The sequence below is a fragment of the Pseudophryne corroboree genome, chromosome 1 (assembly GCF_028390025.1).
Source record: "Pseudophryne corroboree isolate aPseCor3 chromosome 1, aPseCor3.hap2, whole genome shotgun sequence".
Classification (NCBI taxonomy): Eukaryota; Metazoa; Chordata; class Amphibia; order Anura; family Myobatrachidae; genus Pseudophryne; species Pseudophryne corroboree.
The window spans coordinates 898,642,427-898,665,576 of NC_086444.1; the positions used below are offsets into that span (position 1 = coordinate 898,642,427).

Here is a 23,150-nt window from a genome sequence, read left to right on the forward strand (position 1 = left end):
TGATATGCTCGCTGTCAGGATCCCGGCGCTCACCATACCAATGCTGGAATCCCGACAGCCAGCATACCGACAACTATTCTCCCTCTTGGGGTGTCCATGACCCCCCTGGAGGGAGAATAAATAGCACGGTGCGCGTAATGCACCACCATGCCCGTCAAGGGCTCTTTTGCGCTCGCCCCGCTGCCTGAAAGCCGGTGGTCGGGATCTCGGCGCCGGTATGCTGGGCGCCGGGATCCCAAGCGCCGGCATAACATACCACACCCCTATAATGCTGTGGAACAAGTGGGGCACTTTCTAAACAAATCATCATCAGTACTGTGATACTGCTACCATGAGTGTAATGTAGGATGCTGGCAGCCGGTGCTCACATAGCCACCACGGAGATGAGAGAGCATTCCCAGCTATTCCATGTCCCCGCTACCTGTACCAGTGGGATTACTAGTACAGCCAGCCGGCTACATCTCCCTGACCATCCCGGCCCTCCACCTTACTCCTAGCAAGGGGCCTCCCTTGGCCAGGAACAAGGGGGGTCATTCCGAGTTGTTCGCTCGCAAGCTGCTTTTAGCAGCTTTGCACACGCTAAGCCGCCGCCTACTGGGAGTGAATCTTAGCTTATCAAAATTGCGAACGAAAGATTAGCAAAATAGCGAATAGACACTTCTTAGCAGTTTCTGAGTAGCTCCACACTTACTCGGCATCTGCGATCAGTTCAGTGCTGGTCGTTCCTGGTTTGACGTCACAAACACACCCAGCGTTCGCCCAGACACTCCCCCGTTTCTCCAGCCACTCCCGCGTTTTTCCCAGAAACGGTAGCGTTTTTTCGCACACACCCATAAAACGGCCTGTTTCCGCCCAGAAACACCCACTTCCTGTCAATCACATTACGAACACCAGAACGAAGAAAAAACCTTGTAATGCCGTGAGTAAAATACCTAACTGCATAGCAAATTTACTTGGCGCAGTCGCACTGCGTACATTGCGCATGCGCATTAGCGACTAATCGCTCCGTTGCAAGAAAAAAATAACGAGCGAACAACTCGAAATGACCCCCAAGGAGCAGCACCGGCCAATCCTGGGGAGCTGGGAGAGTCCGAGCAGCGCAGGACAGGGCAGCAGTGAGGGCATGACGCCCTTCCCTCCACTAAGACTCCCCCCCCCCAGGGCCCAGAGTCACTGACAACACTAAGCCCCCCCCCCACTCCTCCCCAACAGGTCTTAAGGTGGGTACCCACGGCACGATGTGTCACTGATCAACATATCGTGCCCAGCAAGGGGGGGGGGGGGGAGGCATCGGCAAGTGCATACACACTTGCCAATGCCGTCAGCAACTAACGGCGGTGGAAGGGGGGCAAGCATGGCATCACCAGTGACAGCCTTAGATATTTTTGCATGTACAAAAGATATGAGACTGTCGCTAGCGACCTGTGGGAGCACGCACCGTCATTGCCTTTGTTCATACACACGGAACGATTTGAACGATTGGTCGTTCCCATTGATCGGGAAAGCCCACATCGTTTGTCAAATCTATAGGCGGGAACGCAACGGGGAATTGCCTGTGGTGAATGACTATATCGTTGAGCGATAGCGCTCAACAATATAGTGCGTACACACTGAATGTTATCGTCCAACGATAACGTTCAGTGACGTCTCAGCCGGCATTCCGGAACATGCAGCTCAGCCCGACATTGACGGGTGGAGCTGCATGTCAGCTCAATACTGGTGATCGCTGAACGGCGTGCAGGCTCCCACATGGGTCACCAATATTACCCCCATACACACTGGACACTATAAGCCTAAAAATAAAATGATCGTTAATTTTTTGGGCTAAAATCGCCTAGTGTTTATCCCCCTTATCCGTGTGTATGAGCCTTATGTGAGAAGAGCTCATGGAAGCCCCGCCCACTACTGCCCATCATATGTCAGTGACCAACGGGACCGGCAGCTGATGCAAGCCACACCCCGCAGCGTCACGCACAGGTGAGCGTCCGGAACAGGAGACAACAACACAAGGAACAACAACTGGGCGGTGTCACGTGGTGCGTGCGTCCAACTGACACGCGCAGAGAGAGAGAGAGACACAGAGACAGAGACAGAGACAGAGAAGCGGCAGCAACGGGGACAGTGTGCTCTGTGCTCGAGTCACGGGGCAGCGGCGCCGGTGTCTGTGTGACAGACAGTACAGGATATCCCCGAGCTCCTCCTCCCGCTTCCTTAAATCAGAGAGTGGCCCCTGCACCTCCTCAAACCAGTGTCTCCCAGCACGTCTTCCCGGCTTTCAGTGTAAGGAGCGGGCACCGGCAGATGATGGGCGACTGTGTGACCCGAGGCTGTGCTCACCCGCTGTGCCCTCCACACCTGGCTCTGTAACGTCCGCTCACCCCACGCCGCCGGGGATCTCATGGCCTGGGTGAAGCTGTTCCGCCGACAGGCGGGGGGGAACCTGGGGAAGGTCTACCAGCCTGGCAGCGTCCTCTCCCTGGCCCCGGCCAAAGGCCTCTTCAACGAGCCCGGCCAGAACAGCTGCTTCCTCAACAGCGCCGTGCAGGTGAGCCGCCCCTGTCTACCTGCTGTGTGTGAGGCGCTGTGCTCACCGCCCCCGGCCTCCCTGTGCCCGTGTGTGTGCGCTGTATGTAGCGTATGCTTCCTGCTGCCATGTGTGCACTGTGCTGTACTACTGCCATGTGTGTACTGTTGTATGTAGAGCAATGTAAACATGCTATGGCTAGGCATAAGGTTATCCTTACAAAGAGCTAAGGATGGAGTAGGGTATGTAACGTGTCATTGACTGCATGTATGTACTGTGCTGCACATAGTGGTGCTCAATGCTGCCGTGTGTGTGTGGCATGTTGTCCCTGCTGATGTGTGTACTGTGCTATATGTGGCATGTGAACCTTGCTGCCATATGTAGCGTGTCCCTGGTCATTGGCTGCATGTATGAACTGTGCTGCATATAGTGGCGCTCACTGCTGCCATGTGTGTAGCATGTGATCCCTGCTGATGTGTGTACTGTGCCGTATGTAGCGTGTGAACCCTGCTGCCATGTATGTTCTGTGCTGTATGTGGTTTATCCCCAGTCACTGGCTGCATGTATGTGTAGTGTCTGTTCTGGCTGTGTGGAGGAGTGTAATGTCCTGTTTTGGTGCACATGTACAGCAATCTGTACATAACTTGTTTAGATTGTATAGCCTGAATCACACACGGATATGTTAAATTACAATCTGTGTGGTATGATACAATGTGTTTCATACAAGCATAAAACTGCTGCCTCTCCAGAATGTGTATGTATACTCTAAGGTTTCAGCATTATTATGCAGTAGTTTAGTTTCTATGTTAGATCTCGATTCATTTTATATTGTGTTGTAGCATCATACAAAGTCACATCCTCTGATGAGGTAATTTTTCTGCACAGCACTTGTATTTCCAGGTCTCTGAAGAGAGCACAATAGACCTCCCATTTTACCAGAGCACCTGCTCTCGCGGAAGCTGTGTTCTTTCCCAATACCCTGGTTCTTTGTTTATAGTTGTCTCCTGACCCAATTATGAAACAGGCTGTAGTGTAACTAGTGATGGCCTCATTTGAATAACCTGTTGTAGCTTGGTATAATTCTAAGTTTTCTTATATCAGTATATTGTAGTATATCTCTGTTTTAAGTAATTATGTAATGACTGCTGCTACTAGGAATTATTATATTTGTTTTGTATTTTTGTCATGTTAATGCTGGTTTAATGACTGAAGAATGCCTAGTGTTTTTAGGCCAGTCATGCTGTTTGCTTGCATAATGATAAACTAGAACATTATCACTGTGATTGTTCCTGAACTTTTTTTCATAGTGACATAGAAAGTTGTGTTGAATCATAACTGTGCACATATGTTTAGAGATTGATTTTCCGAAGTAGTTTTACTTGAATCTTATTCACTTCTAAACATGGTGTGGGGGAGCAGCACAATATATCTTTACATATGAACTTGATTGTAGATTAATGCTTAACTGGATGGGTGACATTCCAGCCATAGCTGGTCGATGTTATGTCATAAGGAGCACTTTTCCTGCCAAGGTTGGGAGACTGAAATTGCAGCACATATTAATAGTTTGGTACTGTACTCCTACATAGAGCTACAGATAAAGCAGTGTGTAGTAGTCCCATTAGAACTTTGACAGTAACCCATGAAAAATCCCTCTTAGGTGAGGCAGACAAGGAGCAAGAACTTGTATATTGCTTGGGTGACAGATATTGGGCCAAATTTACAAAAGTATTTTTATTTTAAGCTTGGAAAATGTTGGGTGACCTACAACAGATATTTTATTGACATATATTAAGCACTGCCAACAGGCTCTTCACTAATGCATATGTAATGGTCTAAAATAAGCACACTCCATTAAGAAATTGCACTTTGTATTTGTTCATACTTTGCACATGTGAAGGAGAAATGGACCTAAAAAGCTGGCATTTGTTAATGCAAAATGTGATGGCGGTAACCAGGTAATAAACAGCTCCTGCGATTATTGCCAAAGTGAAGGTGCACATGCTGCCATCGGGTTGGATAGCTTGATCTGTGGGCAATTTGGCCACACGTGTAGATGTCATGTTGCACAGTTCAGTCAGTTAAAGGCTAAACTATGTAAGAGGGCACATAGGGTCCGTGCGTGTTGTGAATTGGCTATTCAGCATGATCACAAAGGAAGTTGCATTCACAGTGTTTTCTTGCACCCCACACTGTAAGTTGCACTGTACAGTATATGGGCAGCTTTAGAAACGCTTTTCTTCATAGAAGCTATTAAACATAAATGTTCTGCTTTAATATTAACTTAAAGCAAAAATGGAAAAATTACATGTGGATCATGCCTCTTATGCTGATAAAACGTGTTGTTCTTCCTGGCGGTATTGGCAAATTGGTGCTATATTTGTTTGCCCCAAAACAAGTTTATGGCATGAATGTAATCTGACCAAAATCAGTTGGGTTGTTAGCAAACATGTTCTTACTGTAATACTCTTTCTGATCATGGTAGCAGACCTCTCGGGCATCAGTAGTCACATCAGAAAGTTCTTTTTGCTGGCATGACTCAAGTAGTATCATAGGGAAAACAAATGTGGGCTAAATTAGCAAAAGTTAATTGAAAATCTTTTTATGTTAATTCACTGATCATTTAAACACCTTGGCTTCAATGAAATGAGAAGCTTTCTTACATCACATGTAATGGCACAAATCCTGCTTATATTGTGTTTTTCTCCTGTGCACCCGTAAGGGACTGCCAGTTAGGGTGCCGTTATTGGTGTTCAAGTGCTGTCAAAATGGCACAACGTTGGCATATTGCTTTAGATTGGTTTGCTTGTCTTCTCCTCAAATTCATAGATGTCTAAGTCATGTATAGTGTCCCTACAGTTTGAGAAACTATTTAGCCACTCCCAGTTTTAATAGTCGACACCATGTTTTAACACCACAATTCTGGAGTACAGTGGAGCGTAGCATGATTACACAAGGCAGTACAAGATGACCTTGGGAGCTAGCTCTAAGAAGTATAGTTTGGAAAATCACGGTTTTTGTTTAAACAAAATCTGTTATAGTTGGTTATTCTGTGTACACATAATATTGCACTAAAACAGTAAAACTTTTTATGTCTGTGGAACAACAGCTTGTCGTACTACAGTATGTCTTCATTGTCTTTGTCTCTACAACCTGTTCCTTCCCTAAGGCTAAGCAAGTGAATGTGAGACTCTAAAATAAAGTGAGATCTAGCTATTGTAGCAAAAATATATTAAGCCATAGACCCGATTATACTCATTTTCCAACAAAATTCCAAGTCTGTCACGGGATTTTTTATTTGGCATTTTGCATCTAAGACCCGTTTCCTTTGCAGCCTCGTCCTGGGTTTTTCCCATGTCACCTCCTTTTCCACTGAATACGGATAAGCCCAGTAAAATCTGTAGATGACATTAAAAGTCTCTTGTGACCTGTGTGCCCAGCCTTCCAAGTATTCCAGGCCTATTTGCACCCAGCACTCCTTCCAGGCCCTCTCGCAACAGCTTCTCCTGGCATGGGCGCTTCTCCTCTGGTCTCCGGGTGATTACGTCAGCAACCAGCACCTTGGAGGGACCAATGAGTGGCTTTTGCAATTATCTGGCTTAAAAAATAAATAAAAAACCCAACTTGTAAGAGCTGTTTTGATTGCAGTATTACCGGGTGTTGTCATCTAAAATCCCTGCACGATACCTGGGAAGAGATCCTGTGTCAGTAGACCTGATATTTTTCCTTTGGCGTAATTTCCATTGAGCCACGTCTCAGGTAGACAAGGCAATTACCCGGGGGGGGGGGGGGGGTTTGTGCAGGGGAAAAGGAGTATAACATGAACTTTAATTTATAACTGTAGTGCGTGCCCTTCTATACAGTTTAGTTCATAAATGGTAAAGATCACTGGCTTTTCCATTGGTAAATTGTAGCTAATGCCATCTGGCGTTTGTTACAGGGGACAAGCTCTAATTAGATACATTTTTTAGGACCTTGATAACTTGAACACTTTTCCCTCCCCTATTGAAGTATCTGGGAATGGTGATACAGTATGAGCCATTAACTATGTTTCTCATACGTCCTAGAGGATGCTGGGGACACCATTAGAACCATGGGGTATAGACTGGATCCGCAGGAGACATGGGCACTTTAAGACTTTGAAAGGGTGTGAACAGGCTCCTCCCTCTATGCCCCTCCTCCAGACTCCAATTTTAGAATTGTGCCCAGGCAGACTGGATGCACTCTGAGGGGCTCTACTGAGTTTCTCTGGAAAAGACTTACGTTAGGTTTTTTATTTTCAGGGAGAACTGCTGGCAACAGTCTCCCTGCTTCGTGGGACTAAGGGGGGATAAGTGTGACCTACTTCCAGTGAGTTCAAAGGCTCTGCTTCTGGCTACAGGACACCATTAGCTCCTGAGGGTTTGATCGCTAGGTATGCCTAGATGCTCGCTCCCTGAGCTGGCCGTCACCCCCCTTACAGAGCCAGAAGACAGGTGAGTAGAAGAAGATCAAGAAGACTTCATTCTGAGGTACCGCACAGCGATCGCACGCTGCGCACCATGCTCCCACACACTCAGCAGCACTACAGGGTGCTGGGCGCGGGGGAAGGGGGGGGGGGGGGGGGTGCGTGCCCTGTGCCACAGAGAAGCCTCAAAATAAACTGGCAAGAGGGGACATAAATGCTTTGGCACTGTTCTAACCCCCGCCAGTATTAATATATAGTTAAAAAAAGCAGGACTGAAGCGCGCCATTAAGGGGGCGGGGCTTCGTTCCTCACAGCTCAGCGCCATTTTCCTCTACACGGGCTGCAGAGACGCTGGTCCTTCCTCACACTTCTGAATAAGTATCAGGGTGCAAAACGGAGGGGGGGCACAGAAATATTGGTGCAATATATATATATATTTAGTGTTCACTCTAGGCTGTTTTAGCAGGGCGCCGCACCCTGCCCGTTTTTTTAGCAGGCATTCTTTAGTGTTTCAGAACCGGTGATTAGGCGCTGGGTTGTGAGCTGGCAAACTCCCTCTCTGTCTCTCTGACAGACTTTACTGTGGCTCTGTCCCCTAATTGCCCGGTGTGTCTGTGGGTGTTTGGTGCACGAGTGTTGACATGTCTGAGGCTGAAGGCTCTTCCCAGGAGGAGGCTGTATTAGGGACACAGACGGCTGCGGGGGTTACCCTGTCGGCACCGTCGACACCTGATTGGGTAAATGTGTTGAACGCCTTGAATGCTAATGTGGCTCTTATTAGTAGATAAGTCTGAGTCGCAGACACAGACATGGAAGAAATCTGTGGAAGATATGTTATACCAAAATCAGGTCCCCTCAGGGTCACAAAAACGTACGTTGGCCCAGTGGCTGACACTGATACCGACACAGATTCCAGTGTCGACTATAGCGATTCCAGGTTAGACCCAAAATTGGCAAAAAGCATTCAGTACAAGATTGTGGCGGTTAAAGATGTTACATATCACTGAGGACCCAGCTATCCCTGATAAAAGGGTCTGTATGTATAAAGAAAGGAAACCTCAGATAACGTTTCCTCCCTCTCATGAACTGAACATCCTATTTGAAAAAGTTTGGGAAGGTCCTGACAGAAAGTTTCAGATTCCCAAAAGAATTATGGCAGCTTATCCGTTTCCCTCGACGGATAGGGAAAAGTGGGAGTCACCCCCCACTGTGGACAAGGCCTTGTCTCGTTTATCTAAAAAGGTGGCTCTCCCATCACCTGACACGGCGGCCCTTAAGGATCCTGCGGATCGTAAACAAGAAACTACGTTGAAGTCCATTTGTGTGACCACGGGTACACTACTCCGACCTGTCATTGCGTCTGCGTGGGTAAGTAGTCCTATCGAAAAGTGGGCAGATAACTTGTCATCTGATATAGATACCCTAGACAGGGATAACATCCTCTTGACGCTGGGTTATATCAAGGACGCTGCAGCATACTTTAAGGAAGCTGCGAGAGATATTGGTCTTTTGGGATCAAAGGCCAATGCCATGGCTGTCTCAGCTAGGCGTACGTTGTGGATTCACCAATGGAATGCTGATGCTGACTCCAAGAAAAGTATGGAATCTCTACTATATAAAGGTAAGGCCTTATTTGGAGACGGCCTTGATGATTTGATGTCTACGGCTACCGCGGGTAAGTCATCCTTTTTACCTTATGTTCCTCCACAACAAAAGAAAACGCACCATTATCAGATACAGTCCTTTCGGCCCAATAAATTCAGAAAGGGCCGAGGTTCTTCCTTCCTTGCTACTAGAGGAAGGGGAAGAGGTACACTATCTCCAGCCTTGTCAGGCTCCCAGGAGCAGAAGTCCTCCCAGGCTTCTGCCAATTCCACCGCATGACGTGGGCCCGTCTCAAACTCTTCGGTCAGTTTTGGGTTCGTTCGAACCTAGACCCTTGGATTAAAAATAGTATCCCAAGGGTACAAGCTGGAGATTCAAGACATCCCCCCTCGCCGTTTTTTCAAATCGGCCTTACCAGCTTCTCTTCCCGACAGGGAGGTAGTTTGCGACGCAATACGAAAATTGTGTTAAAATCATGTTATCGTCAAGGTTCCCCAGTCACAACAGGGAGAAGGTTTTTATTCAAGCCTGTTTGTGGTCTTCAAGCCGGACGGCTCGGTCAGACCAATCCTAAACCTGAAATCCCTGAATTTCTACCTAAGGAGATTCAAATTCAAGATGGAGTCTCTCCGAGCAGTGATCTCCAGTCTGGAGGAAGGGGATTTTATGGTGTCGGTGGACATAAAAGATGCCTACTTACATGTTCTCATTTATCCTCCGCATCAGGCTTACCTGAGATTTGCAATTCAGAATTGTCATTATCAATTTCAAATGTTGCCGTTTAGTGAAAATCTTCAGAGCCGTGGATAAACCAAAGTGATGGCGGAGATGATGGTTCCCCTTTGCATGCAAGGAGTCACAATTATCCCATACTTGGACGATCTCCTAATAAAGGCGAGACCCAGGGACCAGTTGGTCCAAAACGTTGCACACTCCATGACAGTTCTTCAACAACATGGTTGGCTCCTAAACTTGCCAAAATCACTGATTCCGACGACGCGGTTGTCGTTTTTGGGAACGATATTGGACACAGAACTACAGAGAGTCCTTCTTCCTGTGGAAAAGGCTCTGGAACTTCAGAGTCTGGTCAAACATTCTGAAAATAGCAAGTGTGTCAATCCATCAATGCATTCGGTTGCTGGGGAAGATGGTTGCGGCCTACGAGGCCATTCAGTTTGGCAGGTTCCATGCCAGAGTGTTCCAGTGGGACCTGTTGGACAAGTGGTCCGGGTCCCATCTACACATGCACCAGAGGATAATCCTGTCTTCCAAGACCAGGGTATCACTTCTGTGGTGGCTGCACAGCTCTCACCTCCTAGAGGGGCGCAGGTTCGCGATACAGGACTGGATCCTAGTGACCACGGATGCAAGCCTCCGAGGTTGGGGGGGCAGTCACAAGAGGAGAGAACTCCCAAGGAAGATGGTCAAGTCAGGAAACTTGTCTCCACATAAATGTTCTGGAGTTAAGGGCCATTTACAATGGCCTTCTGCAAGCGGAACATCTTCTTCGAGATCTGCCTGTACTGATCCAGTTGGACAATGTAACAGCAGTAGCGTACATAAACCGACAGGGCGGAACGAAAAGCAGAGCGGCGGTGGCAGAAGCCACAAGGATTTTCCGCTGGGCGGAAGAACATACAAGCGCTCTGTCAGCGGTATTCATTCCAGGAGTGGACAACTGGGAAGCAGACTTCCTCAGCAGACACTATCTCCATCCAGGAGAGTAGGGCTTCCACCAAGATGTCTTCCCAGAGGTGACGACAAGTCGTTGGGGAGTTCCTCAAATAGACATGATGGCATCTCGTCTCAACAAGAAGCTTCAGAGATATTGTTCCAGGTCAAGGGACCCTCAAGCAATAGCAGTGGATGCACTGGTGACACCGTGGGTGTTTCAGTCGGTGTATGTATTCCCTCCACTTCCTCTCATTCCAAAAGTTCTAAAGATCATAAGAAGAACAAAGATCCGGGCGATCCTCATTGTCCCAGACTGGCCAAGGAGGGCCTGGTATCCAGATTTTCAGGAATTCCTCATTGGAGATCCCTGGCCTCTTCCTCTGCGCGAGGACCTGTTACAACAGGGGCCGGGCGTGTATCAGGACTTACCGTGGCTGCGTTTGACGACATGGCGGTTGAGCGCAAAATCCTAGCCCGTAAGGGTATTCCCAGTGAATTCATTCCCAGACTTATTCAGGCCAGAAAAGGGGTAACGTCTAAACATTACCACCATATTTGGAGAAAATATGTTTCTTGGTGTGAATCCAAGGGGGCTCCTACGGAAGAGTTTTGCTTAGGACATTTTCTCCATTTTCTACAAGCAGGTGTGGATGCGGGCCTAAAATTGGGCTCAATTAAGGTACAGGTTTCAGCCTTATCTGTTTTCTTTCAGAAACAGTTGGCCTCCCTTCCAGAAGTTCAGACTTTCGTGAAAGGCGTGTTGTACATCCAGCCTCCATTTGTGCCTCCAGTGGCACAATTGGATCTTAATGTGGTGTTGCAGTTCCTTCAATCACATTGGTTTGAACCTTTACGGAAGGTGGAGTTGAAATTCCTCACTTGGAAAGTGGTTATCCTGTTGGCCTTGGCATCTGCAAGGTGGGTGTCTGAGTTAGCGGCCTTGTCTCACAAGAGCCCTTATTTGATCTTCCATGAAGATAGAGCTGCATTGAGGACACGTCAGCAATTTTTACCGAAGGTGGTTTCCTCTTTCCACATAAACCAACCTATTGTGGTACCTGTGGCTACTGACGCCTTTGCTGAGTCGAAATCTCTGGATGTGGTCAGAGCTTTGAAGATTTATGTCGCCAGAACGGCTCAGATTAGGAAAATTTAGGCTCTGTTTGTCCTGTATGCTCCCAACAAGGTTGGGTGTCCTGCTTCCAAGCAGACCATTGCACGCTGGATCTGTAACACGATTCAGCATGCTCCTTCCACGGCTGGATTGCCGTTACCGGAATCGGTGAAGGCCCATTCTACTAGAAAGGTGGGCTCGTCCTGGGCGGCTGCCCGGGGGGTCTCGGCATTGCAACTTTGCCGAGCAGCTACTTGGTCGGGGTCAAACACTTTTTTGCAAAGTTCTACAAGTTTGACACCTTGGCCGATGAAGACGTTAAGTTCGGTCAATCGGTGCTGCAGAGTCGTCCGCACTCTCCTGCCCGTTCTCGAGCTTTGGTATAACCCCACGGTTCTAATGGTGTCCCCAGCATCCTCTAGGACGTATGAGAAAATAGGATTTTAATATCTACCGGTAAATCATTTTCTCGTAGTCCGTAGAGGATGCAGGGCGCCCGTCCCGGTGCGTACTGTATCTGCAGTTAATAGTTATGGTTACACGTATGTTGTGTTACGTTTATTGTCAGCCTGTTGCTGCTATTATTCATGCCGTTGGCCTGTGTTCTGATGAATGCTATGTTCTGCGGCATGGTTGAGGTGTGAGCTGGTAAGTATCTCACCTTACTTTAACAATAAATCCTTTCCTCGAAATGTCCGTCTCCCTGGGCACAGTTCCTATAACTGGAGTCTGGAGGAGGGGCATAGAGGGAGGATCCAGTTCACACCCTTTCAAAGTCTTAAAATGCCCATGTCTCCTGCGGATCCCGTCTATACCCCATGGTTCTAATGGTGTCCCCAGCATCCTCTACTGACTAGGAGAAAAGGATTTACTGGTAGGTATTAAAATCCTGTTTTCTCTGGCGCTAGGGATTTATTAAATGACCATTAGCTTAAAGTTACACTTTCTCTGGTGAAACCTGCAGTTTTTCGACACAAATAGAAATATCCTTGTGCCTCATGATCGTTTCATTATAATACTTTCTGTAAAAGTTACAGGTCCAATCTAATACCTCTTTTTACACCAAATGAGGCGGGTCACACCCGGGAGCCTGACACGGGAGCTTCCCGGGCGCAACCCGCCTCTGGCCCATCTATGTCGCTGTTTCAAACCCGGCATATTGCCGGGGCGGTGACGGCGCTTTGAGCGCACCGCCCGTACATACGCTGTGAACGGGAAACTGGTCGATGCAACCCAGCTGCCATTTACACAACTCTGCAAGCTGGGTTTGAACCTGTGTTCAACCCTGCAAGCTACCCGAGTTGGAATACCGGGTCACTTGACCTGGATTATTCCAACTGGGACCTTTTACACTGCACAGCAACACGAGTTATACACGCTCAAATGCAATAACCCGTGTTCGAAGTTGACGGTGTAAAAGGGGTATAAGTAAATGTGAATATGTATATAGCATTGTTTTTAAATGCCTTCTGTAATGTAGTATAGCATTGTGCTGCTTTTAGTTCTGTAGAAGTCTCTCAAGAACCTTTCAAATAAGGAAAGAAATGCTTTTGAACCCTAATTGATTCTGGAATACATTTTCTCTAACGTCCTAGTGGATGCTGGGACTCCGTCAGGACCATGGGGAATAGCGGGCTCCGCAGGAGACAGGGCACATCTAAATAAATCTTTTAGGATCACATGGTGCGTACTGGCTCCTCCCCCTATGACCCTCCTCCAAGCCTCAGTTAGGTTTTTGTGCCCGTCCGAGAAGGGTGCAATCTAGGTGGCTCTCCTAAAGAGCTGCTTAGACAAAGTTTTTTTAGGTTTAAATCTCAGTGAATCCTGCTGGCAACAGGATCACTGCATCGAGGGACTTAGGGGAGAGATTTCCAACTCACCTGCGTGCAGGATGGATTGGAGTCTTAGGCTACTGGACACTTGGCTCCAGAGGGAGTCGGAACACAGGTCATCCTGGGGTTCGTCCCGGAGCCGCGCCGCCGACCCCCCCTTACAGACGCTGAAGATCGGAGGTCCGGAAAGCAGGCGGCAGAAGACTCCTCAGTCTTCATGAAGGTAGCGCACAGCACTGCAGCTGTGCGCCATTGTTGCTACACGTCTCACTGATTCAGTCACGGAGGGTGCAGGGCGCTGCTGGGGGCGCCCTGGGCAGCAATATTAAATACCTTTAGTGGCGAAAAATACATCACATATAGCCATTAAGGCTATATGTATGTATTTAACCCAGGCCAGTTTTCTTAAAACCCGGGAGAAAAGCCCGCCGAAAAAGGGGCGGAGCTTATTCTCCTCAGCACTCAGCGCCATTTTCCTGCTCAGCTCCGCTGGTGAGGAAGGCTCCCAGGATTCTCCCCTGCACTGCACTACAGAAACAGGGTAACAAAGAGAAGGGGGGCATAATTTGGCGATATTGATATATTAAAAGCGCCTATATCAAAAACAACACCTTCTAGGGTTGTTTATTTACATTTATAGCGCTTTTGGTGTGTGCTGGCAAACTCTCCCTCTGTCTCCCCAAAGGGCTTAGAGGGTCCTGTCTTCGATTAGAGCATTCCCTGTGTGGCTGCTGTGTGTCGGTACGTGTGTGTCGACATGTATGAGGACGATGTTGGTGTGGAGGCAGAGCAATTGCCGGTAATGGTGATGTCACCCCCTAGGGAGTCGACACCGGAATGGATGGCTTTAGTTATGGAATTACGTGATAATGTTAGCACATTACAAAAGTCAGTTGACGAAATGAGACGGCCGGAAAACCAGTTAGTACCGGCTCAGGCGTCTCAGACACCGTCAGGGGCTGTAAAACGTCCCTTACCTCAGTCAGTCGACACGGGTACCGACACAGATGAATCTAGTGTCGACGGTGAAGAAACAAACGTATTTTCCAATAGGGCCACACGTTATATGATCACGGCAATGAAGGAGGCTTTGCAGATCTCTGATACTGCTGGTACCTCAAAAAGGGGTATTATGTGGGGGGTGAAAAAACTACCTGTAGCTTTTCCAGAATCAGAGGAATTGAATGACGTGTGTGATGAAGCGTGGGTTAACCCAGATAGAAAACTGCTAATTTCTAAGAAGTTATTGGCATTATACCCTTTCCCACCAGAGGTTAGGGCGCGCTGGGAAACACCCCCTAGGGTGGATAAGGCGCTCACACGTTTATCAAAGCAAGTGGCGTTGCCGTCTCCTGATACGGCCGCCCTCAAGGATCCAGCAGATAGGAGGCTGGAAACTACACTGAAGAGTATATACACACATACTGGTGTTATACTGCGACCGGCAATAGCCTCAGCCTGGATGTGCAGTGCTGGGGTAGTGTGGTTGGATTCCCTGACTGAAAATATTGATACCCTGGATAGGGACAGTATTTTATTGACTCTAGAGCAATTAAAGGATGCGTTTCTTTATATGCGAGATGCTCAGAGGGATATTTGTACTCTAGCATCAAGGGTAAGCGCGATGTCCATATCTGCCAGAAGAAGTTTATGGACGCGACAGTGGTCAGGTGATGCGGATTCCAAAAGGCATATGGAAGTATTGCCATATAAAGGAGAGGAATTATTTGGGGTCGGTCTTTCAGACCTGGTGGCCACGGCAACTGCCGGCAAATCCACTTTTTTACCTCAGACCCCCTCCCAACAGAAAAAGACACCGTCTTTTCAGCCGCAGTCCTTTCGCTCCTATAAAAACAAGCGACCAAAAGGACAGTCTTATCTGCCGCGAAGCAGAGGAAAGGGTAAGAGAGGGCAGCAAGCAGCCCCTGCCCAGGACCAGAAGCCCGCCCCGGGTTCTACAAAGCCATCAGCATGACGCTGGGGCTTTACAAGCGGACTCAGGAGCGGTGGGGGGTCGACTCAAGATTTTCAGCAATCAGTGGGCTCGCTCACAAGTGGACCCGTGGATCCTGCAGATAATATCTCAGGGTTACATGTTGGAGTTCGAAAGGTCTCCCCCTCGCCGGTTCCTAAAGTCTGCTTTACCAACGTCTCCCTCAGAAAGTACGTCGGTATTGGAAGCCATTCACAAGCTGTATTCTCAGCAGGTGATAGTCAAGGTACCCCTCCTACAACAGGGAAAGGGGTATTATTCCACACTATTTGTGGTACCGAAGCCAGACGGTTCGGTAAGACCTATTCTAAACCTGAAATCCTTGAACCTGTACATACAGAAATTCAAGTTCAAGATGGAGTCACTCAGAGCAGTGATAGCGAATCTGGAGGAAGGGGACTTCATGGTGTCCCTGGACATAAAAGATGCTTATCTGCATGTCCCAATTTACCCCTCACACCAAGGGTATCTCAGGTTCGTGATACAAGACTGTCATTATCAGTTTCAAACGCTGCCGTTTGGTTTGTCCACGGCTCCTCGGGTCTTTACCAAGGTAATGACCGAAATGATGGTTCTTCTACGAAGAAAAGGCGTATTAATTATCCCTTACTTGGACGATCTCCTGATAAGGGCAAAGTCCAGAGAACAGCTGGAAGTCGGTGTAGCACTAACCCAGGTAGTGCTTCAGCAACACGGGTGGATTCTGAATCTTCCAAAATCTCAATTGACCCCGACAACACGTCTGCTGTTCCTGGGAATGATTCTGGACACGGTTCAGAAAAAGGTGTTTCTCCCGGAGGAGAAAGCAAGGGAGTTATCCGAACTTGTCAGGAACCTCCTAAAACCAGGAACTGTGTCAGTACATCAATGCACAAGAGTCCTGGGAAAGATGGTGGCTTCTTACGAAGCAATTCCATTTGGCAGATTCCATGCACGAACATTTCAGTGGGATCTGCTGGACAAATGGTCCGGATCGCATCTGCACATGCATCAGCGGATAACACTGTCACCAAGAACAAGGTTGTCTCTCCTGTGGTGGTTGCAGAGTGCCCATCTGTTAGAGGGCCGCAGATTCGGCATACAGGACTGGGTCCTGGTGACTACGGATGCCAGCCTACGAGGCTGGGGAGCAGTCACACAGGGAAGGAACTTCCAGGGCGTGTGGTCAAACCTGGAGACATCCCTTCACATAAATATACTGGAGCTAAGAGCGATCTACAATGCTCTAAGCCTGGCAAAACCGCTGCTTCAGGGTCAGCCGGTGTTGATCCAGTCGGACAACATCACGGCAGTCGCCCACGTAAACCGACAAGGCGGCACGAGAAGCTGAAGAGCAATGACAGAAGCGGCAAGGATTCTGCGCTGGGCGGAAAATCATGTCATAGCACTGTCAGCAGTGTTCATCCCGGGAGTGGACAACTGGGAAGCAGATTTCCTCAGCAGACACGACCTTCACCCGGGAGAGTGGGGACTCCATCCAGAAGTCTTCCACATGATTGTGAACCGTTGGGAAAAACCAAAGGTGGACATGATGGCGTCTCGCCTCAACAAAAAATTGGACAGATATTGCGCCAGGTCAAGAGACCCTCAGGCAATAGCTGTGGACGCTCTGGTAACACCGTGGGTGTACCAGTCAGTGTATGTGTTCCCTCCTCTGCCTCTCATACCAAAGGTACTGAGAATTATACGGAAAAGGGGAGTAAGAACAATACTAGTGGCTCCGGACTGGCCAAGAAGAACTTGGTATCCGGAACTTCAAGAGATGCTCACGGAGGATCCGTGGCCTCTACCTCTAAGAAGGGATCTGCTTCAGCAGGGACCTTGTATGTTCCAAGACTTACCGCGTCTGCGTTTGACGGCATGGCGGTTGAACGCCGGATTCTAAAAGAAAAGGGCATTCCAGAGGAAGTTATTCCTACCTTGATGAAGGCTAGGAAGGAAGTGACTGTACAACATTATCACCGCATTTGGCGAAAATATGTTGCGTGGTGTGAGGCCAAAAAGGCCCCAACGGAAGAATTTCAATTGGGTCGATTCTTACATTTCCTGCAAGCAGGATTGTCTATGGGCCTAAAATTGGGGTCCATTAAAGTTCAAATTTCGGCCTTATCAATCTTCTTCCAGAAGGAATTGGCGTCAGTTCCTGAAGTACAAACTTTTGTCAAAGGTGTACTACATATACAACCCCCAATGGTGCCTCCAGTGGCACCGTGGGATTTGAACGTAGTTTTGAATTTTCTCAAATCTCATTGGTTTGAGCCTCTAAAATCGGTAGATTTAAAATACCTTACATGGAAGGTAACCATGTTATTGGCCCTGGCTTCAGCCAGGAGAGTTTCAGAGTTGGCGGCTTTATCGTACAAAAGCCCATATCTGATTTTCCATTCGGACAGGGCAGAACTGCGGACACGTCCTCATTTTCTCCCTAAGGTGGTTTCGGCTTTTCACTTGAACCAGCCTATTGTGGTGCCTGCGGCTACTAGCGACTTGGAGGACTCCAAGTTACTGGACGTTGTCAGAGCATTAAAAATATATATTTCAAGGACAGCTGAAGTCAGAAAATCTGACTCGTTGTTTATATTGTATGCACCCAACAAGATGGGTGCTCCTGCGTCTAAACAGACGATTGCACGTTGGATCTGTAGCACAATCCAATTTGCACATTCTGTGGCAGGCCTGCCACAGCCTAAATCTGTAAAGGCCCACTCCACAAGGAAAGTGGGCTCATCTTGGGCGGCTGCCCGAGGGGTCTCGGCATTACAACTTTGCCGAGCAGCTACGTGGTCAGGGGAGAACACGTTTGTAAAATTTTACAAATTTGATACTCTGGCTAAGGAGGACCTGGAGTTCTCTCATTCGGTGCTGCAGAGTCATCCGCACTCTCCCGCCCGTTTGGGAGCTTTGGTATAATCCCCATGGTCCTGACGGAGTCCCAGCATCCACTAGGACGTTAGAGAAAATAAGAATTTACTTACCGATAATTCTATTTCTCATAGTCCGTAGTGGATGCTGGGCGCCCATCCCAAGTGCGGATTGTCTGCAATGTTTGTACATAGTTATTGTTACAAAAATCGGGTTATTACTATTGTTGTGAGCCATCTTTTCAGAGGCTACTTCATTTGTTGTTATCATACTGTTAACTGGGTTCAGATCACAAGTTGTACGGTGTGATTGGTGTGGCTGGTATGAGTCTTACCCGGGATTCAAGATCCTTCCTTATTGTGTACGCTCGTCCGGGCACAGTACCTAACTGAGGCTTGGAGGAGGGTCATAGGGGGAGGAGCCAGTACGCACCATGTGATCCTAAAAGCTTTATTTAGATGTGCCCTGTCTCCTGCGGAGCCCGCTATTCCCCATGGTCCTGACGGAGTCCCAGCATCCACTACGGACTATGAGAAATAGAATTATCGGTAAGTAAATTCTTATTTTCGTTATGAGGCTAAAGTAAATGTTTGTTTTTGTTGTTTTAACAAATCTATTGTTATAACCATATTTTTTGTGTACATGTGTAAGTATAATCCGGTTTGAGAATGAACTCAGATTATTAAGAAGTGTTTGACTAAAAACAGAGCAGACTAATGGTGTGTACACACAGTGAGATATTTTCTTACGATTTTGACTATATAGTCAAAATCGTAAGAAAAGTTAGTGCAGATCGCAAGGTGTAAGTCACCCTGCGATCCCGATTCGATGCAGATGCGCGGTCCCGCGTGGTCGGCATCGCAAGCCTGGATAGACTGTGCAGGCAAGACAATTTTGACTATCTCGTAGAAAAGATAGTCAAAATTGACACTTGGGCAAATTCGCACATAGTCAGTATCGCAAGCACACTCATTATGTGCTTGCGATGCCGACCTACCCCCTGTCGCATAGTGAGAATTGGGCATAGCCCGAATCTCACCCTGTGTATGGGCGATATTCAATTGTTTTGCGCACAATCTCCTGTATAAAGTGATGGAGATTACGGGGCGAAATTCAATTGATCCCAGTTATCGTGCCCATAGCTGTCGGGTTAAGCCACGTAAAACCGAATTTAAACGAATGGGCACAATCACTAAAAGTCCAGTTTGGGCGCCCAAACCGGTCACTTCTCGTGCATTTCAGCTCGCCACCCCAGGGGGGTAGTGTACTGAAATGATATTGCACCCACCGGCAGAAACAATTAAATAGCTGCCGGAGGGCACGAACTGGTGAAGGAGGGGGGTCAACAGCAATTGATTATCGCCCTATTTGTTAGCCTGTCCGTCATGATAATTTAGTGAAGTTCTTTGGTATAACTTCTGAAAGTTACCTCAAATTGCCAGTGACCACCTTCAAAGTTACTTGTTTGAATGCTTGTTTATAATCTAATACATTTCAGATGGAATGTGTATCAACCATGTTTTAGTATCAGGTTGATTCACCAACTTTAACTTGAGACCAGGCAACTGAACAGCTCTTCTGTCCAGCTCAACAATTTCTGCTGCAGGGTACACTGGGCTCTACAAGGATAGACATAGGGGGTGTAGAGTAGGATCTTGATCCGAAGCACCAACAGGCTCAAAAGCTTTGACCTTCTTCCCAAGATGCATAGCGCCGCCTCCTATATCACCTCGCCTCCATGCACAGGAGCTCAGTTTGTAGTTGGTGCTTGCAGTGCAAGCATGTGACAGGAAGAGCTGCTCACAGCAGCTCTAGAAAAAGCTTTTTCTGAGGAAAAAAGAAGACTACAAGGGCTGCAGCAGAGGATCAGATTGTGCTGGATGTCAGTAGACATTGCCTGCTGCAGCTCCATCTCTCCCCCAGCAGCGCTGTACACTCCTGTGCCCTGGTTGCAGGGTACCTACAGCAGGAAGCTCCAGTTTTCTTCCAAGTTAGTCACAAACGGCTGGGGCTCTCCGGGATCGCGTGGCCGCACTTCGGGAGGAAGTAATTGGGTCCCGCTCGCGGAACCGCACTTTATCGCGATCCGGCGCGGCCGGTGGGAGGCAGGCCGCGCGCGCTGGCGGTGGACACTGTGGCAGTACAGGCGATCCCACTAGATCACCAGGGCATGGGTGCAGGTCAGGTTTTCTCTCTAAACCTCTTTTACAAGTAGCCCGCAGTACCCGGTGGTTTTTCCAGCAGAGGGGTACACACTGGCAGATATATCTGCAGTTCAATCGATCTGCAGATATATCTGCAGATGGTGGTTGTTCATACACACAGAAAGATGCACCAATATATCTTAAAGATATATCTGCTGTTAAATCTATCTGCAGCTATATATGCAAATGGGGATTGTTCATACACACTGAAAGATGCACTAATATATCTGCAGATATATTGGTTATCTGCTGTGTTGCACAGCAGATGCAATATATCTGTGAAAGTTGACAAATTGCTTGTACACACCTGCAGATCAGTAAAAGATATATTGGACAACCAACTGATTGGCCAATATATCTGCCAGTGTGTACCCAGCATTAGACCTGGAGCCCCTCCCCCAGCCCTAGGGCGCCATTTCCCTCAAATGTTCCCGCCCTGGAGCTGCGTATCTGTCTCTCCCTCACTCCCTGGAAGTGTCTGCGGCGCCGTTATCCCTCAGCTCACTGTTCCTGGGAATGCTTGGGCAAATCCTCCTATGTAAAGCCGCCTGGTTGTCAGTGCTGTGACTTTACAAGACACTTAAGTATTCTACCTGCCTTTTTTAGTCAGTGTTAGTAAGAAAGAGTGCACTTAGTCAGGGTTTTACAGTACAATTACCCTGAGATATACATCCAGTTCTTACTGTGTACTGTTATATCTATTGTTATATAGCTGTGTAAGCTAGTCCAGTGCAGTATTATTGTTAGTAATAACCTCTGCATTGTACAGACTGTGACTATTTGTGTGTGCATTTGATAGCTGAGTGGTGTCCATTTCGTGTCTCTCACTAAACCTGCTATCCCTATATTCTATAACCTGAGGGGGCTTGGTGCGTCAGGTTTTATCTAATATAGGATTTTCACAAAGATATACTGTATTACGTATTTTCTCTGTGATTTAGTCACCATATCTCTCCTTTATCTCTGCTGGTGCTGACTACACTGTGCAGGGGTTTGGGCTAGAGGTATTGTGCTGCTGACAAATTGTACTGTTACCTGATACTGCAAGTTATATCATGTCGTCTGCTTCTGAGGGTAACTGTTCTGGGGCTGAACACACTGCCACTGTTGCTGAAGCCGCAGATACCTATGAGGAGAATATAGCAGCCTTGGGCTCTGATTCTGGGGGCTCCTTGCCCCCCAGTGGGACGGTGGCAACGGGGGCAAATAATGACCCGCCGTGGGCCACTTTTTCCTACGCTTCTGCATGCGCTAGTTCATAAGCTAACACCCCCTATGGGATCCCCAATGCCGGTGCAACAGTTTGTGGTCCCTGCAGCTAACCCGCCGTGGGCGGACGATTTTATCTGCTCAAATAAAGAAGTTGAACCAGTCCCTGACTACTAAAAAGTCTGACCGGCGCTCGTCTACGTCCAAGTGGTCCTCTAAGCGAGCGCTTGTCTCCTTACAATCCACTGCTGTCACTGACACCTCGTCGGATGAAGACGGCACTTACACTGACCCCACAGGTTCTGACTCAGATACGGCTGATGGGGAGGGTGGTTCACATGTGGATGTTCCTGATCTTTTGGAGGCTATTAAGTTGATTTTACAGTTTACGGTTATCCCGAGCCATCCGTTCCTCCTAAGAAACCAGATAGGTGATTAAACAAGTTTTACCTCACTCTGACCACCTAATTGATATACGTCAGGAACCCTGGGAAAACCCGGGTACGAAGTTTGTGCCTCAAAAGAAGATGCTGGCTCGCTATCCCCTCGCGCCGGAGCTGTCTAAGAATTGAGAAACGCCTCCTCCAGTGGACTCGCATGTGGCTAGGATGGTGGTTTCCTCAGCTCTACCGGTCACCACCGTCACGTCCATAAAGAGCCTACGGATAAACGTGTGGCGGGTTGTCTGAAAGCGATTTACACCCTCACGGGTGCTGCACAAAGGCCCACTATTGCAACTACTTGAGCTGCAGAGGCCATTGAAGCATGGGCCTTGGAGTTAGATGCTGAAATCTCCTCTGACCATGCTAGACAATGCTTGTCTTATATTGTCACAGCTTCTCGTTGTATTAAAGAGGCGGCTTCTGATGACTGTATCCTGGCAGCCAAGGCCTCTACTACGTCAGTCTTGGCTCGCCGGATATTGTGGCTGAGATCCTGGTCTGTGGATCTGGACTCTAGAAAAACCCTGGAGGTACTCCCTTTCAAGGGAGATATTCTGTTTGGGGAGGATTTAAATAAGATAGTGGCTGACTTGGCTACTGCCAAAACTGCCTGTCTGCCAAGTACTGCTCCTTCAGTGTCGAAGGCTAAAGGTACTCCCTTTCGCCCCTTTCGTCCTTCAGGTAAAGCAAAAGGTCAGGCGTACAACAAGCAGGCCCGCACTTTCAAACCTGATGAGCCTAAGCCCAAAAGAGCCTGGGCGGCCCGTCAGCCAGCTTCCAAGACAGATAAGCCTGCTGCATGACGGGGCCGGCTTCTAGGGTATACCCAGGAATGGTTGAAGGCCACTTCAGATGCCTGGGTACGGGAAGTCGTCACTCGAGGTTACGCCATAGACTTCAAAAACCGACCCCCTCATCGATTTTGCCAGACAGATGTCCCGTTGGACAAGACAAAGGCAAACACTCTACATTCGGTGGTACAGACCCTCCTGGATACAGGAGTCGTAGTACAGGTGCCTCTTGCGCAGAGGGGCCGGGGGTACTATTCTCCGCTGTTTCTAGTCCCAAAACCAAATGGGTTCTCCCGGCCCATTCTCAACCTCAAGGCATTGAACAGGTTTGTGAAGGTTTCCAAGTTCCGGATGGAAACCCTTCGCTCTATAGTTCTAGCCTTGGAACCTGGGGACTTCATGGTCTCCCTGGATATACAGGATGCTTACCTGCATATTCCTATAGCAGTGTC

The 23,150-nt window shown here is 48.1% G+C and overlaps 1 protein-coding gene across 1 annotated transcript in view; it reads left to right on the plus strand.

The window, feature by feature from the left end:
• The first annotated feature begins 1,941 nt into the window (after window positions 1–1,941).
• The window catches only part of USP53 (ubiquitin specific peptidase 53), a 99,648-nt gene continuing 78,439 nt past the window's right edge, over window positions 1,942–23,150 (plus strand). The window contains exon 1 of the mRNA XM_063920235.1: window positions 1,942–2,545. Within this exon, the coding sequence (XP_063776305.1) occupies window positions 2,399–2,545 (147 nt within the window). The 5' untranslated portion in view covers window positions 1,942–2,398. The remainder of the gene's footprint in view (window positions 2,546–23,150) is intronic.